This window comes from Electrophorus electricus, chromosome 25 (genome assembly GCF_013358815.1).
Source record: "Electrophorus electricus isolate fEleEle1 chromosome 25, fEleEle1.pri, whole genome shotgun sequence".
Classification (NCBI taxonomy): Eukaryota; Metazoa; Chordata; class Actinopteri; order Gymnotiformes; family Gymnotidae; genus Electrophorus; species Electrophorus electricus.
This window is the reverse complement of record NC_049559.1, coordinates 9,506,000-9,521,602: the sequence shown is the minus strand read 5'-3', so window position 1 is coordinate 9,521,602 and position 15,603 is coordinate 9,506,000. Positions and strand designations below refer to the sequence as shown.

Sequence of the window (15,603 nt, the reverse complement as noted above, 5' to 3'; positions counted from 1 at the left end):
CAGTGTGTACTTGGCTGCAGGTGACAGTATCAGAACAAATGTATTAAAGAACTCTTGAGAAATGACACACAAGGTATGACAATCCTACAAGCTGGCCTACAGGAGCACGCTGGATACTCTAGAGGTGTGTCTGGGTGAGATCAAATACTTTCAATTGTACCACAGTACACAGTATAACGTGCAGGGATTCTGGGGAAGTGCATCTGTCGGAAAGGTGTGTGAGCAATATCAGGAAGTATAACGCCACATAAATCAATACTCTCATAGTCTCAAACTGAAAGCAACGTTTCCCAGAAGAATGCTACAACACAAACCTTCCCAACAAAAACAAGAACCACTCTTCTTAAATTTTACTGGCAGTGGTTTGGCTTGCGCTGACGGTATGAACCTGCTCACCTGGCTACGGCCTCGCTGTAGACAAAGCCAGCATCTGCCCTCTTGACGATCTCAAAACAGAGGTCTGCTCCATCCATACTGAGGGAAAAGGACAAATTTATCAAAACATGTACAGCCTCTCGCAAGGATATCAAAATTGAGTGCCCCTGTTTTCCTAAATGTATAATTACTAGTCTACTACTATTTTATTAATTTTTCATTTGTTTATTCATTTATTAGTTTTTTTTTCCCCCATTCACGCGGGTGGGGGGTGTCACGGAAATGGATTTTGCCAACTCAGGATGTCTAACAGGCAAACTTCCTCAGCTCTGCTCTCCAGAGCAGACACTCCACAGAAACGCGCAGCTGCGGCTCTCCAGATAAGACTTGGTGCCGCGCTCCCATCCCGCTGCAAGTGAGCTGCCGCGGCTGGCAAGCTACGGCAGGAAGCTCTATACTTGGATTAATAAAGACGGCCTCGCTCCAAAAAAATGCCGAAGCACTTCCCAAACAGGAAGGAGGAGGGCAGGCATGTGGGAATTCCAATACTGAGCATAATGGATGAAAAACAGGAACTGCAAGAAATTCACTGATACTCTTGGAGGTGCTGAGACTGACTCAGTGTGCTAACAGAGTGCAATTCAGTCTCACACGCTAACCTTAGTTTACATAAGTGCACCACAATTATAACTGCACAGAACCTCAGCCACATGACCACACCTACACATACAAGTTCACGTTTGGTTTATTTTTGGTTTATATTTATTATATACTGACCTATGTGCCGCACGCTTACAACGTTACTGACTGTATTGTATTTCCTATTATCTAACCCACTCTCAGTTGCATTAATCTCAACACTGTGACGGTTCCCTTTTCCACAGATAACCTCCAATGCAATCATTTAATTTCTTCATTACAACAGCCCTTCAAGTGCAATAACGTGCCCTGTGTAATATCTCCTTTTCATTCTGCGTGCATTTACTTAGCTACATTATTTTTATATCTTATAGTCCATAAGTGTGTTTGTATTGTATACTTTTGTAGCTTTCCCCTAGTTAGGCATCCACAGGCTTGCTCCAAACCACCTCTCATTGTACTTGTACAGTGACAGTGAAGATCTCATCTCATCTCAGTCTACGTGCTCACCTTAGTTGCACCGATATAATCAGGAGTGCTGAAGTATTTTTAATAATCAGGAGTGCTGAAAATATTTTGGAATGCATCAACAAAGTCTCATATGTAAAGTGCTTTTGCACTCTCAGGCATCCGACGTATTAATAAAGCTCTCCAATTTTGAACGGCCTGCATCTTCCTGGTTGCATGCAATTCCCCCGAGGCCTGCGGGTGTGGCCCAGACAGGTCCATGTAAACGCCAGTCAGAGGTGCACACAGCCCCCCAAACCCCTGCTTTAGACCCCCCCACTCACCAGTCTGCAAAATTTAAGGATACACAGAAATAATCAGTTCCCTTAATATGCAATTTCTCTGCTGTCTATGCAAAACATCCAAGCGTCCAATTAAAAGAGGCTGGAATTGTAATAGCTACAGTGACTTTAACATGCTCTCCAGATCTAGCAAACGGAATGTTAGCTGGCCGTGTAACTGCCATGCATTAAAAAGCTAGCCATGCCAGGGGTAAGGTTGGGGCTCCGGGGGACGCGGCGAACTAAACACGAAAGCTTTCCCAAATACTCCTTTTGCTGAGGAATTGTGCGCAAATCCACCACTGGCCAGGCTTTGCCTCTAGATGGCATGCCTGAGTCCGGCCAGGTTGAGCAGGGGTTCCCAAGCGCGCTCCTCTGATTTTCCCTTTAATCCTGCCTGGTTCTCGTGACCCTTCGCCCTCCACCTGCCTGCTCCCAGCCGGCTGCCGGTGGGACGCGTGGTGGTGATGACGATGACAACGACGACGAACGAAGGGTAGGGCGGCGCGCGCGGGCAGACGACCCGCGAGATAGGGAAGACTCGTTATTAACGGCCGCTGTTCTCCGCACGCCCGTGCTCGCTCTCCCAGCGCGTGCCGGCCCGGTAACGGTGCGCTAAGTGGACTAAATTTAGCCTCGGGAAGCGCGAGCGGGTCTTTCGCTAACCATCTGCAGCGCGCATAGAGACGCTGCTGGACAGGGCCCAAACTAAACGGAAAACACGACGCCTTTCTGGAAACGAAGAGGGCAGTGGGACCGAATGATTAATATTCCCACGAAGCGTATTTATTCGTGGTTTATCAAAACAGGTCACGAGCAGGCAGATATTGTTGTTACCATGACCACTGTATCAGTAGTCAAACAAGGGGAAAGAATGGCTGAGTGAAAAAAAGGTGTGCCGTGGAGAGTGAGCAATTAATGCAAATCAACACAAGCCAATTAAAACGATTCAAGACGAATGCCCTGACGTCAGCTGTTAACAGGCCTGAAGTCTGGCCTTACTGTTACGTTTCTGTGAGGGGGGAGAAATCCTGTTTTAAAATGTCACATCAATTATTAGAACTCGCTCAACTAAACAGCAAATTGCATAAAAGGCAAATTGGGGCCCGCCTGTGGTTGAGCTGTGCATGAGTGAATTAGCCTGTTCATCAGACATATGAAAGTCACTTCCCCGAAAGCTCTCCGTCTTACTAACTCACCACTGACTTACACCCACCCACCCACATGGTTTAAACAAATCTGCCTATTCGGCCCAGAAATGTGAAAGCGAGAAGTAGGGGCCAAATCTCCATGTGCGCACAGTGTATTCTTGCCTAATGGGCGTCACTGGTGCGGCTCTGATTTTGCGCGGATTAACATATCCCACGAGGACCAAGCGCTGTGAACAAAGCCCCACAGAAAGTGTGAAGCAGAGTAGAAGGGCTTTGAAACAGGTCACTTACAACTCAAAGACCATGTAGAGCATCCCATCAGAACTGTAGGTCTCCAGCAACTCCACAATGTGGGGGTGCTTGAGCATGTGACATATGCTGGCCTCCCTCTTCAGATCTGGGGGGAGAGAGAGAGAGAGAGAGAGAGAGATGTAGGGAAAGAAAATTACAGACTGTTTATTATTGAACTTTTCTTGAGTAGATGGCATGACAGAAGCAGAGCGCTAGACTACGATCCAAAAAACGATGAGATGAGTCAGTACTGCCCCACCCAGTGAGCTCCCTTAATCCCCAGGCCTGTGGAGAAGAGCATCATCCAGGCTTGGAAACACACACCATTCGTTCCCAGGAGACACAGCTGCTCATGTGAGGAGGCTGTTGAGGAGCTGGAGAGGAGAGGAGAGGAGAGGTGGAGAGTGACGGATGAGCGGCTAGGGGACACGCCATGGTGCTAGAGTGCAGGCAGAGCCACACAATCGTTCGCTTAAATGTAGCGATGACGCTATTTCACTTCAGTCAACGGGATATAGATGTAGCTCAAAGACAGATATGAACATATACATTATCCCTACTGCACGGGTGTGTGTATCGCTTGTGTATCATTATCGCAATACTGGCCTTCGCAATACTGATTGCCTGCACTATAGAAACAAGTGCCCTAACAAATAAGATCTTTTAAAACATATGCTGAAAGCATTCTGATCAACCTTAGACATTCTGTGGGTGTTTTAAAGAATCAAGATATTTATGCACTCCAACAAGAGTAAATAATTTCAGTCAAAATGATGCAGGCAATCTTTAACCATGACAGGCCAAGGCCCCAGTAGTGTGTTTTAATACATTGCATAGCATATTGCAATTGCAGAACATGATAATATATAGTATCTGTAGCCTTGTTATGCAACCTTAGAGCATACACCCACACCCACACCCACACTGTATAGATCTGGTTAGGCCATTCACTGCACAAAATTCTACTGTACATAAACCAGAGTAACCCTGGCATACTATAGACTACTGTATCGCACCACAGACCTCAGTACCACACCACTTCAGTTTTGCAAGACACCCACACTCACTGGACCACAACTTATGCACTTTTTCCACAATACATTTCATGCTTATTGACACCAACTTCCAGAATCTGAAGTATTGTAAGGCAATGTGTGTGTTCAGTCTGAGGCGTACCACATGGGTCCTATTAGCACAGCGCTCCACTGTCCTTCCCATAGTTCCACCTCCGCCACCACCCCTGCTCCCGCAGAGCGGGCGGAGGCCGTGCACCACCGCCCCTCACAGATGCAAAGCGATGAGGTGAACAAAGATAGCCATGTTTGTGCTCGCAAGCTGCTGTTTACACAGGAGAGGGGCGGCCCCTGCACGGACTCACTCAAACAAACAAAAAAGTGAAAGCTTTTAGTGAACTGTGAAGCGGACTAAATATGGACTGTTACACGGCGCACACAGATCGAAAGAACCATTGGCTGGACTCGTTCAGCGAATGAGCGAGCGCATGTTTTGCCTTTGACCTCAATGTCAGGGTAACGTCAGCGGCGCAGAGACAACGCATTGGATTAGTCATGATTAGTCAAAGTGGTAGGGAAGAACACCGCTGTTCAGCAGAACTGTCAGCCGTGGGAAATCAGAGCCATGACTTGGAAACACTTGAAGAAGAAAAAAACTAACAAAAAAAACAGACCCATTGTGAAAATCATTAACTTACTTTCAACTAAAGCACTGAAGTGCTGTTTCAGAAGCGGCTTTAAAAATCTGATTAAGGCAACGTATAATGTCTACACACACTCGCCTATAGGGTTACAGCCATGCGTATGTGTACACACACACACACACACACACACACGCACCCACCCGTCTGCCTGCCTGCCCAACCTTACGCACACACATGCATACACACTGTAAACACATCATCTAAACGCATCATCAATGTGTTTGAGCTGTTTTGTAATTAGTTTTTCTGAAATAATTTAGCAAATTTTACCAAATTTTCATTACTCAAAGCAATTACCAGCCATCAAAACAGCCAACGAAACAGAATGTATCCCTTGCAATCCAACGCTGACAATGAAATTAAGCAAGCATCATGACAATTCTCAAAATGCCTTTGTGAAAAATCACCATCTGTATCGGCGCTAGAGAAACATGCAGCCTATAAGATGACGAGTTTCATCTTTTATCAGAGTTGAGGAAAGCCCTTCATGATATGTCTGACAATACACAGCAGGTTTGCCAAAACACAAATTACTCTGTTTTCTCACAGGCGACCATTTTGAACGCAATTTTTGAAAATTAGGAGTGACGGGTTAATGGACAGTTTGGTGGTCAGTACGTTAAGATGTGGCCATGGTGGCCATTTCAGATCAAGGACGTCCTATAAAGTGGAAAAGAAAGACTGCTTTGAAAGTGCAGCCATGGAGGAGAAATCATCCGACCTGGTGATTACTGCGCTGATTTAACCGGCATAAAGCGCATCAGACCTGAGTATGCAGCATGAATGTGAACTCATGAAAAACGGGCTCTTTCTTTTATAATGTTGGTGAAAACTTTCACCAAAACATTCCAAGGTGCTGGCCACGAAATTAACCCTTTTGAGAGCACGAACTGTAAGATGTGCGCTACGTTTGACGAACTAAAGCCTAATGCATTCAGAATGCATTAAAACAAAAACAAAACAAGCAGGATATTTCAAGCCAATCCCAGAGTTTTAAAAGGCTGCAAGAGATCATCTATCCGACCTGTCTGCTGATTGGATATTGATAGGGTATTAAAGACAGACACTTGCCCTATGATTAATGCTCTCCTCCAACTCTTCCCCTTATTTAAAGCTCATCCCCTCACCAAGTTCAGACTAGATCAATGGCTGTGGGTGCAGAGTAGCCTGTAATGTGCTGTTTAAACAGATTCCTATAGCTGTGATGAAAGCCTGTATCAGGCTGGTGTCCGTCCCGCCGGACAGCTGTGCGCGATTCTCACCCTGCTGTGCCCCGATCCAGCGCTGCCACGGGGCTCCCGGCCAGTGGCCTCACGGTGGCAACGCTGTCGCTACAATGACCCTCAGCTCCACCCCCCAACAAGCTGCTCTCCTGTTGGGGGCACGTCTTACTAGAGGGCAGAGCCGGGACAGAGCCTCTCTCAGGAGGTGGGGCTCTCAAAGGACCAGTCTTCCACGTTTTTCTTTCCTTTTACATGTTGTCTTTGGTGTCCACCAGAGACATTATAATACGAGGAGACTTGCCACAGGCTAAGACATCAAAGCTTGTAATGCTTACGAGAGCAAAAGAGACCAGGAGTTTTATAACTTTTTTTTTTCAGTGAGGTAAAATATGCATTTGAAACAATACTACAGCAACCACTTTTGATTAGATACGTCTCTTCCCGTTGCAGGACTGGTCTCGTACGAGCTGAGATATCTACTGGGAGGCTTTGCCAACACAGCTGCTGAGCGGACAGACGTGCCAGTATGGACCTTGTGTCCACTTACAACATTTATGTGGCTTTATGTTCCAAAAACAGCCGGAATTCATTTTAAACGGCCATTTTCTGACCTCTATTTATTCCCTAAACAGGTTGTTTCTATTTCCACACCTATAAGTCAGAAAGAAAATAAATGAGCTCCGTTCAACATGGCCCATTTTTATAGCTTACATTCCATACATGTATCGTATAGACAGGGTGAGTGAACACAGTTGAACACACATTGTTTTAGCAATATTTACATACATCAAGATTCTTTATTTCAATTAAGCAGGGGAAATTCAGTTTTCCATGATAGGGCCCTTTAAGACACTTTGCTGGCCTCTTTGCGTGATTTGGATATTGTCTCTATTGTGTAGTGGAAATTGTACAGCAATCTCTTTAAATGTAGCCATTTGTCAAGCACAGATCATTCACCACACACACACAGAGTATTTTTATAGCTTACTATCGCATTGAATCATATCTAAATCTAGATCTAACCTTAACGTCAGCAACCAAATGAAAAATTTCATGTAGATTTATTAAAAATCCCTTTAGCTTCACAGGGCCATTCTGCTGGTGCTGATAGGTTGTTGTCTAATATTTTTTCATCCATAGCCAGGACATTTTTGTCTTCAAAATGTAGAAACACACACAATCACAGTAAGGGCTGGACGATGAGCAGCTGGCTCAGTGCATAGAGAGGACAGGCCGAAGGCACACGTCCAGCTCCTGAATGATCACTCTTATCCTCTCTGACAGATGAACACACACTGTGCTCCTCCCGCTGTGGCCATGGTCCTGCCCTGCTTTACGTGTGTGTGTGGGGGGGTGAACATCACATTTGCATGAAAGAGAAGAAGGGGAAGGAGAGAGAGAGAGAGAGAGAGAGAGAGAGAGAGAGGGAGGTGTGGCTTGCAATATTTAATACTTCTGAGAAATCATCATAGAACTACTGGAAGGCCAGAGGTGGCATCATTATGGCATCCAGGATGCACCTCAGAGTTTAGTACTTCACTTCATAACATGGGTCATGTGGAGTATAAACACAGCACAGTTCACGTGGGTCATGTGGAGTATAAACACAGCACAGTTCACGTGGGTCATGTGGAGTATAAACACAGCACAGTTCACGTGGAGTATAAACACAGCACATTTCACGTGGGTCGTGTGGAGTATAAACACAGCACAGTTCACATGGGTCACGTGGGGTATAAACACAGTGTGGCGTTGAACCCACGTGAACTGAACTATTTCACAGCTATGGCACACACCCTCCAAGTAAAGGCCAAAAGGAAACCATATCGGCTCTAAAGGCCAAACCTTCTGGGTGTGTTCAGGACGGCACTCAAGCCTTGCATGTTCTCTCTGTACTGGAGAGTAGCAGTGCTCGCTAAAGGATGGCAACCTGCATCTGTGTCCTGGGTTTACAGGACACAGAACTGAACCACAGCAAAATATTCTACTTCACTTATGCAGCTACATACTGCACCGCAGATATACAGTATTAAGCCATATTAGTGAGCCTGTAGTTAGAGACCAGCCTGCTTGGTTTTAACTAAAATTATGTACGTGTGATTACATACTCGTGTGACAGGCCTGTGATCGTTTAGACCACTCACAGCACAGTTAAAAACAAGGCTAGGACTTTTGAGGACTATGCAGTGCAGCTGTGTGTGATGTCTGTGTTAAAACGGGTTCGTCCGTGCTCTCCTAAGTGCATTAAGCTGGAATAATTCCCTCTGCATTGCTGCAGTCAGAGAGGCGTGCGGAGCAGCAGGAAGAGTCAACTTCCATCTAGGGTTAAGTATGCAGAGATAAAGGAGGACCCATGGGAATGACACACGCACACACATGTCACTTCTGAAAAATGGAAAAATGCTGTAGGAGAACTGGGAGCACTGTTAAATGTATTTGTGAAAAATGGAAAAATGCTGGAGGAGAACTGGGAGCACTGTTAAATGTATTTGTCTTTTTTCTTCACCCTACTCCTTATCCCCTGTGTTAGTCTGTCATATTTCTGTACATACAGCTTGATTATATGCTCAGAGAGGCTCTGCCTTGCTTCCAACCTATCAATATAGTCAGATATAGTCAATACAGCCAGACCTTACACACACACACACACACACACACACACACACACACCTCATCTTTCCGATGAGTGTCTCAGCTCAGAGCCAGTCTTTTCTCCTGGGACCACTGCAAAACAGCTTAGCCAAGCTGACCATGGTGGAGAAGGAGTGCGTGTTGGTATGCGTGCACGGGCACACTTCAGAGTTTTCGTGCTACAGCACACTGGCGTGTGCGGCCCTTCGCTCTCGTTTAGGGGGGTGGAAACGAGACGTACAGAAGGGACATCCGAGGCAGATCAGTAAACGTCTGGCTGAAAAGGAAGTCACAACGAGGACAGACGGAGCAGTCTAATTCTCTCTCTCTCTCTCTGTCTGTCCTTTTCTGTGCCGCTCGTTTACAGCCAGACCAGAGCTGAACATAAAGGGGAAGGTAGAAGCCAGCGGCCAACTCCAGAAAACTGCAGGAGATGGGAGAAGGTTTCAGAGCCTAGACAAGCTTTCTGGGACTGTGTGATCTCCTGCCAGGAGTCATTAAATGTAAGGAACCCCCTGAGGGTTCTCTCTCTCACACACACACACACACACACACACACACACACACACACACACCCCACCAATACAACTGATATTTTTAAAATATTGAATATTAAATTGTAAATATTTAAAATATTCATTGGCATTTAGAGTAGACATGGCTCCATCACACTGGGTATAATCATGAGTGCCAAGCAGGAGAAATGAAGGAGAGGAGAAGGCTGTGGCCAGGTAGAGAGGCAGCAAGAGTAAGACCCCACACACACACACACACACACACACACACACACTCCCCCAACACACACACACACACACACACACTCACACCCCCAACACACACTCCCCCACACACACACACTCCCCCACACACACACACACTCCCCCACACACACACTCCCCCACACACACACACTCATACCCCCACACACACACTCCCCCAACACACACACACACACTCCCCCACACACACACACTCCCCCACACACACACACACACACTCCCCCACACACACACACTCCCCCACACACACACACTCATACCCCCACACACACACTCCCCCAACACACACACACACTCCCCCACAGACACACACTCCCCCACACACACACACACACACTCCCCCACACACACACACTCCCCCACACACACACACTCCCACCCCCCACACACACACACTCCCACCCCCACACACACACACACACACACACTCACACCCCCACACACACACACTCCCCCACACACACACACTCCCCCACACACACACACTCCCCCACACACACACACACACTCCCCCACACACACACACACACTCCCCCACACACACACACACCCACACACACTCCCCCAACACACACACACTCCCACACACTCCCCCACACACATACACTCCCACACAGACACACACACACTCCCACCCCCACACACACACACACACACACTCCCCCCCCACACACACTCCCCCCCCACACACACACTCCCCCCCACACACACTCCCCCCCCCACACACACACACACTCCCCCCCCCACACACACACACACTCCCCCCCACACACACACACACACTCCCCCCCACACACACACACACTCCCCCACACACACACACTCCCCCACACACACACACACTCCCCAGCCACGAGCACAGAGCACCGTGAGCGAGGGAGTGGAACAGAGCCAGCGGACAGCTGGGAGCTCAGCAGGAGTCCGGGTTGGGGACAGATCCAGAACCCACCTCAGAGCTTACAGACGACGGCCCAGCTGCCCCTGTGACGACGAGGGTCAGCCGTTCAGGGCCATGGCACGGAGCCCACACGGGCCGTTTAAAACCAGTGGCAACGTGTGGGTGTGGGTCTCATCCAGCCATGACATGACGTCCCTTTGTAGCTACTCTAACCCGGTGGGTTTCCCACACAACGGCATGTTGAGGAGGAGCAAAGGTACCCAAAAATCAAGAAACCGTAGTCTTCAGGAGTGCAGAAAAGGAGAGGTGATCTGTGTGAAAGAAGTTCACGTGGGCAAAAGGAAGACCCCAAACGCAGGAGAACTGTAATGAAAATCCCACGTCAAATATGACCACATGCATACTTCGTTTCTTCTGGTGGCAATATGACTGGAGTCTTGGGCTCCGTGCTGCTTCACCTGCAGACGATGCTATCAGCAACACATCCAGGCTCCGGCCTTCTCCTCAGATAGCAGCTACCGCCAGAGTGACTCAGCCCGTTAGCAGGCGATGTGCAGTTGAAATGAACACGCCTACAAATTCAGGAATCGCGGTAAGGAAGCAGCTGACAGAACTGCAGCTCTGCCTTCAGCAAACCTCAACCAGCATGTTCTGCTAATGTGGTTAGCAGTTCCCAGCTCATAGCGCAGTTCACCTTGTAGAAGCCAATATTGTAATAATTCACCAGTACTGTAGTAACCCCCAGAAATATAATAAAATTGCTTCCCTTAACAAAAGCGTTTTTACCAATAACGCATATTTTTTCCTAAGTTATTATATTCATAATTTTTGGTTAATGCTTTATTTTGAGTGTTGTAGAGGATTCATCTGTTCTCCACAGAGTACCTGTAACATTGTCATGAAGGAATCAGAGCAGTTTGGAGGCAGCAATCAGAGCAAGACTATAGAGACAAGAATCCGTGACGGGACGAGCATAAACAAGGTCAAAACTGGGAATGCAACTGGGAATGCAAGAGATATACTATTAGGAATACAAGGCTTTAATCCAAGGTGTGTACACATGTATCAGATGTGCATGTAAGGATTCGGAGTTCTTTAAAGCATAGCCTTGATGAGCTGTGGGTGAGGTGAACAGGTAAAGACGAGGGTCACACTTAGTGAGGCCATCATGAACACAAGGGTGTGGATAAACACAAAAGACAAACACACACGCAGCATTGCAACCGAAAACAACGCAGAGAAGAGAACAGGGCAGCAGACATCGTGACAGATCGACTGTGACTAACGTATCAACAACATATATACGTGAAGCGTCTGAATACACTAAAGTAAATATCTTGAAGATGTACTATTGATATTTATATATTTATATCAGCAGATTATAGACAGATCTTATTTACACAGTTAATGAGAACACTTAATCTCTGGCTAATCTACTGAATGCATTCAGATGCCTCATTATTGCTACATAATTGATATGTTATTTTCATTACAAGTCTGTTTAATCTTTCATTACGAGTCTGTTTAATCGTTTCAAGTCTGTTTAATCAGATTAATCTAGAAATTACCATTCAAAATAAAGTGTCACCAGTACATAAATTCCCAATAATGTTATATGGTATTACAAATGATTAACTTGTAAATGGTTAATCATTCTCAATAACTGGCAAAAGGATATTATGTTATTAGGCAAATTACTATATTATTGTGTTTTAGTACCTTTTTATCAAGCGCATACTTTTATTACATTTCGTGGTTTGCTACGTAATTAGTCTTAAGTTCTACATGACCGCAATGTCCAGCTCCTCCGAGCTGTAGGAGGGGACACACAGTTCTGCAGACTGTGGGTTGTGAACTCTGGGGCTCGGGAGCCGCCTCTGTTCAGGGAGCAGATGAAGCCTTAACCAGCAGCCCTTGGGCAGAGAGGCTGGCCTGCAGTGCTGGAGCGGGGCCCACAGGTTTACTCCGGGCTGGTGAGTGCATGTCTATGACTTTCGGTACGCACGAGAGAGTCGTTTACGTCACATAACCGCAGTGCGATGGCCTCTGCTGTGACAGGGGAAGTGGAATGATAAGGGACACAGAGCGAAAGGGAAGTCAGCTCACCGACTTTCCGTTCGGGGAAAGAAGATCCACTTTTTTGAAAGAGGACTTTGCCGTGCTCAGCCGACAGCTGTCTGACCTGAGACGTGAAGTGCCGATCTAGAGCGGCGTGCCGACGCACTTGCGCTACTCGCGGATCCGGAGAGGAGCACAAGATCGGCTGACCGCAGGCTGACATGTGGCTCCTTCTCACTTGCACACAACAAGTGGCGCCACGCGTGCTGACACTGTGTCTTTCTAGGTAGCGGTTCTGTGTGCTGGGAGATATTTGGAACCAGCGGTTCTGTGTGCTGGGAGATATCTGGAACCAGCGGTTCTGTGTGCTGGGAGATATTTGGAACCAGAGATGAGTGCAATTCGGAGCTCAGCACGATGCTGAATACCTGCTGGGTCTGAACGGGTTCCTCTGCGGAGCACCAGCCAAAAGCCCAGACTGCGCAGTGGCAGCCCAGTCTCTTCTGACAGCACCAGAGGCACTGCAGCGTTCATGCGCTGGACTGGGGAAGCAGGGTGCAGCTCTGCTGGGCTCACAGGCATATAACAGCAAGGCCTGACGCTCTGCTAACAGCTCTCTCTCTGGGCTGCACGCGGAGGCACCCGCCGCTCACAGCACATACTCACTGTTCAACCCACAGGACGACTGGAAAACACGCCTGGCATCTGGTATATTACTCAACGTGAGCCAGTATGAAATCTGAAGATGGCATATGTGTAAAGGGAGGTGCAGACTACATACAGCAGCGTCACAGATAACATACAAGCTGAGGGTGAAAACATTATTCTGGGAACAGCGAGTGCAGCGCTTATGTGTAAAGAAAGAAACCAGCTCTTTCCTGATGAAGAATGCTACATTTCAGCAGACATTTTCTGTCAATTTGCCCTGATGAATGTAGCGCAAGGGCCCAGGCTATGGATTCTGCGCTTTAACTCCACTCTCTGCGTATTTGAAAAATTTGGAGCAGAAAGACCTTGCTGTTAAAACTTGTTTTGTCAATTAAAGCATGGAGGATCAGATTTGTAAGTGGTGTCAAGCACGACCAGGTAGGGCGCAGGGTGGTGGATCGACAGGCAGGACTGTTGCCTGGTGCTTGTGACCGGAAGCTCAGGGGGAAGCTGGCCTGCTGTGAGAAGCTTCGTCACCGTGTGGGAAGGGGGCTGTTTCCCGGAGGTCAGGTGAAGAGATGGCCAACCCTTGCGCAGGCATGCGGTGGAGAAGTGAGAACAGTGGCAAAACAGCCACTGCTTGCTCTGGTTACGCGGCAGGGGCTCGGTTTCACTTCACTTCGCTGAATTTGAGCTTCCTGGCGTGTTTCTCACCCCCGTGCTCGCACTCGTCTGCGCTGGCGTGTTGAACTCCACCTAGGATTACAGCCACGACGAAAAAACCTCTCCGCCGGAACGCTTCCACTTCTGCAGGATGCAGGCGGACGAGCTGATCCAGCTGCCCGAGCCAGGCTTGAATCCAGAGGAGGGCCCTCCTGCTCGCTGGGGGCCTGAAGAGCCTCCATCAAGCATTGCAATAAAAGCTCCATTCAACAGAAATCACTGCAGTGGTGGATGCACAACAAATAGGATGGATTCACTATCGAAGTAAACGTACAAAAAGAGTCTCTCAGTCTAGGGGGCAGCTATGCACGCACGCTTATAAACGCGTTCTCGCGGGCTCCTGGGAGCTCACTCGGTGCATGCAGCACTTCTGAGGCCCCCTTAGTGAGGTTAGTGGCACACAGAGTGTCTTAGCCCCACCAAACAGACAAAGCCACTGCCGCTAATAATTCCGAACGATTCAGACCGCCTGCTAACGAAGACCGATGGAAACAACGGCAAAGACAGAAGAGAGCGAGACAGCTACAGGGGAAGGATGATGAAGGTTAAATATTTAAGCCGTGTGCGCCTGTTCAAACTTTAACACCGGCACAACGCAGCAGGAAGTCGTGAAATATGCATGGATACGGATACGCACGAAGTGTACGAGCATGTGGAGGAAGCACCGTCACAAGAGACGTGCAGGTCAGATGGAGCTACCCAGGGTGGTCTGCTTTCGAGCAGATGAAAGACCCAGGAATTATCAAGCATCAATGGCAGAAAAAAGCAAAAAACACAAAAACGTAATACTCTTTCATGGCTTTGTGCAGTGTAGTCTTGTGGGGAGCGATGTTCTATCAGCTCCGAAGTCACGGGTTCTTTTCTCAGTGAGCGTGTGCATGGTTATCCAGGTCGAGATGTTAAATCACTCTGGATCAGAGGCTCTGCTAAGTGCAGTAAATGTAAACGCTTTGATTCAGCTATGCCCTTACATTTGAACAAACACGAACGAGTCTTTGAATCTTTCAGTTATAATAACAAATTTATCTCCTTCTCTTTGGAAGGATTCCTCTCTGTAGAAAATCCTGTGAACAGAACGACTTTGAAAAGCACATGTTACAGCGAAAGAACACATCTGAACCTCTGTGGCAGTGAGGATCTGGGCACTTAGCTAAGATCTTTCATGGGCGACTATTCTGCTAAACAGGGACAGAGGTTTGCCCTACACAGCTGTATGTCCCTGTGTCCTTCTGGGTCTGTGAGGCCAGTGCGGCTGCACTGTGACCCGAGCGGCGCTCCGGGCGTAATCCCGCGCGGCACGCAGAAGCGCATGGCGAACGCTGGGGGCCAGGGAGAGGTTAGGAGCATGAAAGGGGCTCTGTGTCTGTGTGGCGCGGCGGAGCCGGGCCGCAGGGGAGGGATCAGAAGGTTCTGAATGCTTCACTCAGCCCTGGAGACGGTGAGGATACCAGCAGGAGCAGCCCGTAGCCTCTGTGACTAAGCAGAGGGAAAATAACCCGGCCACGGCCCCGCCCTCCAGTGAAGCAGACCCAGGGACCCGCCTCGGAATGCTCACAACGAGGAAGACCACCTGTAGGAATGTGAGATTTAAATACACAGACAGCCTGTAACGCCGTAACAAAGGACTGAGCACTCTGATACAGTCCAGCCACCGGCAGCTTACACCGCACGGGGATACATGT

The 15,603-nt window shown here is 47.9% G+C and overlaps 1 protein-coding gene across 17 annotated transcripts in view; it reads right to left on the bottom strand.

Moving 5' to 3' along the window:
• caska (calcium/calmodulin-dependent serine protein kinase a) overlaps window positions 1-15,603 on the bottom strand; it is a 102,454-nt gene that overhangs the window by 41,796 nt on the left and 45,055 nt on the right. For 16 of the 17 annotated variants that reach the window (XM_027005229.2, XM_027005238.2, XM_027005227.2 and 13 more), the window contains exons 3-4: window positions 3,245-3,350; window positions 397-474 (exon numbers count right to left, since the gene is read on the bottom strand). In XM_027005229.2, the coding sequence (XP_026861030.2) occupies window positions 397-474; window positions 3,245-3,350 (184 nt within the window). Of the gene's footprint in view, window positions 1-396; window positions 475-3,244; window positions 3,351-15,603 lie in introns of those variants that run through there. The other variant, XM_027005240.2, reaches the window with a different exon arrangement.